This window comes from Podarcis cretensis (assembly GCF_951804945.1).
Source record: "Podarcis cretensis genome assembly, chromosome: 17".
Classification (NCBI taxonomy): Eukaryota; Metazoa; Chordata; class Lepidosauria; order Squamata; family Lacertidae; genus Podarcis; species Podarcis cretensis.
In genome coordinates this window covers 35,970,719-35,978,067 of record NC_137187.1, presented here as the reverse complement: position 1 = coordinate 35,978,067, position 7,349 = coordinate 35,970,719, and the positions used below count along the sequence as shown (strand labels likewise).

The following is a 7,349-nucleotide window of genomic DNA, read 5'->3' as shown; positions in this document are numbered from 1 at the left end:
CAACATTAGAACCTCCCCCAACCTCTAGTGGCTTAATTCCAGCCTCTTTAAAGTTGGTAAAGTAACTCGTGCGTGGTTTTTTGGTAACAAATTTTGTTATTCCGTTTTATAATGTATATAAAACAGAACAATTATAACAACAAAACTGAAATAGGCACGTAGAATGAGTGCAGCTGCACATGGGTTAAAAACAAAGTCCAAGTAAAGACTATCAATGTGATCAGATCAAGCATAGGATATCAAGATTTGCCAGGCTTGTGACAAAAAAAAAAAAAAAAAAGCTCCGGATTTTCACTTTATGAAATAATAATAATAAATCGTTTGTGGCTTGAGCCAGGATCCTGCCAACAAGCTGGCCTAGTTTCATGAAAAGAGCAGCCTGCGTAGCTGCCTTCCCCTCGCTGCCTGCGCACGAGGAGGCGCGCGCCCTGCCGGCCTTTTCCGGGTCGCGCGCCGCTCGTGCCCTTTCGCATCCCGGCAGCTGCGCCTGCAGTTCCGGGTTCGAGTCCTCCCTCCCTCCGTCCACCAGGGCGCGCGGAAGTGAGCCGACCACCCAAGGCAAGGCGACCGAGAGCGATGGCTCAGGGGAAGCGCAAGTTCCAGGCGCGCAAGGCGGCCTCCGCGGGGAAGAAAGCGAAGGCGGCGGCGGCGGTGGCGGCGGCCCGGGGGCCTCGCAAAGGAGGTAGGGGCCGAGGGACGGACACAGAGGCCGCCCGGGCGCCGGCTTAGCTCGCAACTTTGCCTCCGGTTCCGGAGACTTTTGTGCGCGCTCGGAAGCATTCCGGGTGCGCGAAAAAAGAACCCCCTCCTCTCCAAGCGCGCGATGAGGAATAATTATTATGAGTTATTTTAAAACTTTAGTCGCTTTCTCTTGCCCAAGGCAATCCAAGCGACTTAAGACCAAATTAGGAGGTTTCTTTTCCTCCCCTTCATTTCTTTATTCGTGATCCGCGAAGCCGGTGCCAGAGCGCCCTCCATGTTCCCATTTTACGCGCGCGCCATGCGTAAAAAGCAGGTCGCTTCCCGCAAAGAATCCTGAGTACTGTGGTTTGCCTCTCAGGGCTACAATGGAAAGAAACTTTAGCGAGCTACAGTTCCCTTGATTCCTTGCGATGGGGGGGGGAGCCATATTGACTTGACTGGGTGGTGAGTTCGCAGTCATAGCGGTTAAGGGCGCTGGACTTGGAGGGGACCCAGATTCGAATTCTCACAGCCATAAGAACTCAGCCGCTGACCTTGGGCTGCCTCTCCACGGCACAGGTTGTGATGGTAAAGGGATGCGTGCAAAGAAAGAGGGGATCATGTAGAGCGCCTGGAGCTCTCCGGAGGGATGGTGGGGTGTAAATGAAATAAATTGGATGGGCAAATAAGGCTGAGTGGGGATTTACAGTGGTACCTCGGGTTAATAATATATTAATAATATCTTTAATACGGTCAGTGACAAGAAAGCAACTTATAAAAGAAATACAGCATTGTAGCAGTATTGTGCTACAAATAACAGTGGAAATATGGCCAATTCACAGAATTGGTACTTGTATTTATGACCAGGTTTTGTCTGTTAAGGTCTTAAGAATTAAATTCAAAAGTCACTACTGTTTGTATCGTTCCTTCGGTGTTTACAATTTGGACTCCGTTGCTGACATCATTGCTCGTCTTATTCTTGTTGCAATGTAACAATACTTTGCCACAGGCCTGTTAATTTCGGGCTCTTTATTAGCTAGGAAGTGTCTGATATAGGTGTCATCTGTACTACGGGGTATTTTCCTCAGAATCGGTTCGATCAGCTCGGGTTACATACGCTTCAGGTTACATACGCTTCAGGTTACAGACTCCGCTAACCCAGAAATATTACCTCGGGTTAAGAACTTTGCTTCAGGATGAGAACAGAAATCGTGCTCCAGTGGCGCAGCAGCAGCAGGAGGCCCCATTAGCTAAAGTGGTGCTTCAGGTTAAGAACAGTTTCAGGTTAAGACCGGACCTCCAGAACGAATTAAGTACTTAACCCGAGGTACCACTGTAATTATTTCAATACATTTCTAAACTCCTTGCTATTTTTTAAAAAATTCCAACACAGTTTGCAACATAGCAAGATACATTAAAATCATATTATTTAAAAAAGCAACTTCTGCAGATGTAAGAAATACAGTTGACAGTCAGGGAAAGCCTCAATAAAGAGGTGTTGTTTTTAACAAATGTTGGAAGCACCCTACAAATGACAGCGAGGAGAGCATTCTCCACCACTGAGAAGACCCTGCCATCAGGTGACACTGGCATGCCATGGCTCTGTTGACAAGGCCTCCGCTGAATATTTAAACCAAGACTGATGCAGGGAAAAGGAATCATTTAGGCACCTCGGTCCCAAATTGTTCAAGGCTCTATATGTTAATAATAAAACACTGAGCTCAGCTCAGTGGCTACTTGGTGGTAAGTGCAGTTCTCTCAATATAGGTGTACTGTAATGTGTGGATGGCCAGACTCTCCATACAGCACTCTGGCTGCAGCATTCTGCGCCTGTGGCAATTTCCAGGCGAGTCTCCAGAGTAGAGCAACAAACACACTGTCCAGTGCAGCTGTACATGATCTTTGTAACTCTCCTGAAACAGCTTCTGCATTATTATTATTATTATTATTATTATTATTATTTTACAAATTATGTACTTTAAATATTTTGAGTAGTGACAGTGGGTTACATACAAATCTAGCCCAAGAGAAGGTTGCCCATCTAGTAAGAAACAATGATATTTGGTAGGCAAATTCTTTTCTGCATATCTGTATATCCTGCATAGCTTCTGCCTAGGAGATGTAGCAGCGTAGAAGTGAAAGATAATTTATTTCCTTTGTGTTGGGTTCCTATCCTAGGCCGCATAATTGCTCCCAAGAAGGCTCGGGTCATCCAGCAGCAGAAACTGAAAAAGGTGAGATGCTCCCACACTCCTCCGTGCCAAAGTGACACTCTGGAAACAGCAACGGCAGAGACCACCTTCTGAGGCTTGTGCTATGTGGGCGCATGTTTTCAACCCACGGACCAATCATCAATTGTCTTCAGTGGCACGGAGCACTTTTCCACTGGCTTAGCCTAAGACATGATGTGTAGCTGCTTCTGGACAGGGGTAGCCTGGCCACCATGCTCTATGCTCAAGTAGCTTCTCGGTTAGACTCCTGCAATACATTGCATTTGGTGTTGCCCCTGGAGACAGTTTATAACTAGTACAGATTCAGCTGCTGTGCTTTTAGCTGAGATGGCTCATCTGAATTTAAAAAACTTCTCTGGTTCTCTGTCTGGTTCTCAGACAGAGGGCCTTCTCGGTAGTGGCACCCGCCCTGTGGAACGCCCTCCCATCACATGTAAAGGAAATAAGCAACTATCCTATTTTAAAAAGACATCTGAAGGCAGCCCTGTTTAGGGAAGTTTTTAATATTTCATAGAATCATAGAATCAGAGTTGGAAGAGACCACAAGGGCCATCGAGTCCAACTCTGCCAAGCAGGAAACACCATCAGAGCACTCCTGACATATGGTTGTCAAGCCTCTGCTTAAAGACCTCCAAAGAAGGAGACTCCACCACACTCCTTGGCAGCAAATTCCACTGTCAAACAGCTCTTACTGTCAGGAAGTTCTTCCTAATGTTTAGGTGGAATCTTCTTTCTTGTAGTTTGGAACCATTGCTCCGTGTCTGCTTCTCTGGAGCAGCAGAAAACAACCTTTCTCCCTCCTCTATGTGACATCCTTTTATATATTTGAACATGGCTATCATATCACCCCTTAACCTCCTCTTCTCCAGGCTAAACATGCCCAGCTCCCTTAGCCGTTCCTCATAAGGCATCGTTTCCAGGCCTTTGACCATTTTGGTTGCCCTCCTCTGGACACGTTCCAGTTTGTCAGTTTCTTTCTTGAACTGTGGTGCCCAGAAGTGGACACAGTACTCCAGGTGAGGTCTGACCAGAGCAGAATACAGCGGCACTATTACTTCCCTTGATCTAGATGCTATACTCCTACTGATGCTGCCCAGAATTGCATTGGCTTTTTTAGCTGCCGCGTCACACTGTTGGCTCATGTCAAGTTTGTGGTCAACCAAGACTCCTAGATCCTTTTCACATGTACTGCTCTCAAGCCAGGTGTCACCCATCTTGTATTTGTGTCTCTCATTTTTTTTGCCCAAGTGCAATACTTTACACTTCTCCCTGTTAAAATTCATCTTGTTTGTTTTGGCCCAGTTCTCTAATCTGTCAAGGTCGTTTTGAAGTGTGATCCTGTCCTCTGGGGTGTTAGCCACCCCTTCCAGTTTGGTGTCATCTGCAAATTTGATCAGGATGCCCTTGAGTCCATCATCCAAGTCGTTGATAAAGATGTTGAATAAGACCGGGCCCAAGACAGAACCCTGTGGCACCCCACTAGTCACTCTTCTCCAGGATGAAGAGGAACCATTGATGAGCACCCTTTGGGTTCGGTCAGTCAGCCAGTTACAAATCCACTTAGTGGTAGCATAGTCAAGACCACATTTTACCAGCTTCTTTACAAGAATATCGTGGGGCACCTTGCTGAAATCAAGGTAGGCTACATCCACTGCGTTCCCTTCATCTACCAAGCTTGTAATTCTGTCAAAAAACGAGATCAGGTTAGTCTGACATGACTTATTTTTCAGAAATCCATGCTGACTATTGGTGATCACAGCATTCCTTTCTAGGTGCTCACAGACTGTTTGCTTAATGATCTGCTCCAGAATCTTCCCTGGTATTGATGTCAGACTGACTGGGCGGTAATTATTTGGGTCCTCTCTTTCCCCCTTTTTGAAAATAGGGACAACATTTGCCCTCCTCCAGTTTGCTGGGACTTCGCCTGTTCTCCAGGATAATTAATGCTGTATTGTTCTCCAGGATATTTAATGCTGTATTGTTTTTAATACTCGATTGGGAGCCGCCCAGAGTGGTTGGGGAAACTCAGCCAGATGGGCGGGGTATAAATAGTAAATTAGTATTACTATTATTGTTATTATTATTATTATTATTATTTGTTTCTGAGCCTAAGTGAAGGCACAATCGCTGACTTTTAAGGCCCTTGGCTCTCATGGGTATCTAAAGGAAGGCCCATTCCCACACTGACCTGCATCTACCAATACTTTCTGTCATGAGTGAGGTTGGTGGTGACCATGGGGAGAGCTTTATGTTTTAGGCTCCAGCCAAAAACGTTTTTTTATTCTCCTAGGCCTTCTACGTATGTTCGAACTCACCTTACTGTTCTTTTCATTAGGATGTTTTTGATCGTTGTTTCATGTGGATTGTATTGTTTGCTTTTATTGTAAACCAGCCTGGAGTCATATCTGATCAAGGGTAGTATAAAAAGGTAAAGGTAAAGGACCCCTGACAGTTACCGTAAGTCCAGTCGCAAACAACTTTGGGGTTGCGGCGCTCATCTCGCTTTACTGGCCGAGGAAGCCAACGTTTGTCCGCAGACAGTTTTTCTGGGTCATGTGGCCAGCATGACTAAGCCGCTTCTAGCGAAGCTAGAGCAGCGCACGGAAATGCTGTTTACCTTCCCTCCGGAGTGGTACCTATTTATCTACTTGCACTTTGACGTGCTTTCGAACTGCTAGGTTTGCAGGAGCTGGGACCGAGCAACGGGAGCTCACCCCATCACGGAGAATCGAACTGCTGACCTTCCGATCAGCAAGCCCAAGAGGCTCAGTGGTTTAGACCACAGCGCCACCCGCTAAAAAACCAGAAATACCTTATACCCACCACCCCATAAGCAAACTTCAATGGCACACCATAACATTGGGACATTTCAGGTACATAGCTGCTTAGTTGTCATATAAACTTCTTTCTCTGCAGAACCTGGAGGTGGGCATCCGTAAGAAGATTGAGCACGAAGTGGTGATGAAGGCCAGCGCTAAACTATCCAAGAAACTGAGTGTGCTGAAGGCCCCCAAAGCGGACACCACAAAAGAGCCAGGCCACTCCAGCAAGTCTTAGCTATGACCTGTGTACCTGAGTGGGTGGCGGAGAGCAGCCATATATGGCTGGACGACTGTACCCATGACACCCGCCTTGTAGTGTTGGAAGAGCCTACAGATTAATAACGTAGCAACATTTCAGTTGGTGGCGAAAGCTTCCCTTCACACGAGAAACCAGGTGGGCTGTTCTGTGCCTAGGTGAAGAGATGGGCTTTGTTTTTCAGCTCTGTTGTATGTAATATTGGTTCAAGTCCCAGCATTTCCCCTGTTTTATATTTGGATTTGTCTTCTCGTTAACGACCTCCATGGAAGCCATTCTTTCAAAGTTAGCTTGGACTGGGTAGAGTTTGTAGGAGCGACTGGAGCTGTTGCCCATTGGTGTTTCAGCAACATCAAGAATCAGAATCAGACACGGACTTCATGTGTTCATGTGGGTCTGCAGACATGGCATGTGTGACACCTATATCACATTGGTATTCACACATGTGGGTGTCTTTGCAAACATGGGAGTCCAGTGTGTGAATGTTGGGCAGGACCCAGCAGGCTAGGATGAATCTCAACCCACTATTTTCTATAGGGCTTGAATGTCTGCATGAAGAAGCAGAAATTCCCAACTGAGCTTTGAGGTTTTTAGCTGTTCCTGGAAACAAGTGTGATTTACTCACGTGTGTGTTGTGGTTTGAGTAAAAAGGATCCCTTCTGTCATCTGTCCCCTTTCTGCTGCCTTCTGAGGGTCCACACAGTGTTATTTTGCTGCCCATTTCGACCTTGTTCCTTTTGCAAAGTTTCTGAAATGATCTTTATTGATTGCTTTTGGAACCCAGAAGGTCCATTGTGGCTTGCTCATAGTGGCTAATTCTTCTACAGGGAGATAGCATAAAACCAAGGTATATGTTCTCAGATCAGGAATCCCAAATGTAATTTTAAAAGTTGAAATCCCTGTTCCTGTAACTGCTGCAGATGTTTGTTTATCACTATAGTATCTCCACCACATTTAATAAATATATTATCTAAAAAGTGCATTCTTAACTCAGAGCATTTCATCTTGCAGTTTTGTCAGTTGAACAGGTCTAAAAGATTTACAGTGGTACCTCGGGTTACATATGCTTCAGGTTACAGACTCCGCTAACCCAGAAAAGTACCTCGGGTTAAGAACTTTGCTTCAGGATGAGAAGAGAAATCATGCTCCGGCGGCGCAGCGGCAGCAGGAGGCCCCATTAGCTAAAGTGGTGCTTCAGGTTAAGAACAGTTTCATGTTAAGAATGGACCTCCAGAACGAATTAAGTTCTTAACCCGAGGTACCACTGTACTTGGAAATGTCCTGGAGTGGAGGCGAGAAGTTAGTGAACACAGAGGGCACGATCTGGCTAAACACAACCACTTTATCCTTATTTATTGC

At 45.9% G+C, this 7,349-nt stretch overlaps 1 protein-coding gene across 1 annotated transcript; it reads left to right on the top strand.

Moving 5' to 3' along the window:
* The first annotated feature begins 466 nt into the window (after nt 1-466).
* On the top strand, nt 467-6,970 carry LOC307206772 (leydig cell tumor 10 kDa protein homolog). The gene is made up of 3 exons (XM_079960184.1): nt 467-682; nt 2,860-2,915; nt 5,829-6,970. Exons 1-3 carry the CDS (start codon nt 577-579, stop codon nt 5,967-5,969), a joined length of 303 nt encoding a protein of 100 aa, XP_079816310.1. The 5' UTR covers nt 467-576; the 3' UTR covers nt 5,970-6,970.
* The last annotated feature ends 379 nt before the right edge of the window (nt 6,971-7,349 follow it).

Coding starts and splice junctions, on each gene's coding strand:
- LOC307206772 (XM_079960184.1), top strand. CDS start 577: ATGGCTCAGGGGAAGCGCAAGTTCCAGGCGCGCAAGGCGGCCTCCGCG. Junction 683..2,859: donor CCGGGGGCCTCGCAAAGGAG/GTAGGGGCCGAG, acceptor TTCCTATCCTAG/GCCGCATAATTGCTCCCAAG. Junction 2,916..5,828: donor AGCAGCAGAAACTGAAAAAG/GTGAGATGCTCC, acceptor CTTTCTCTGCAG/AACCTGGAGGTGGGCATCCG.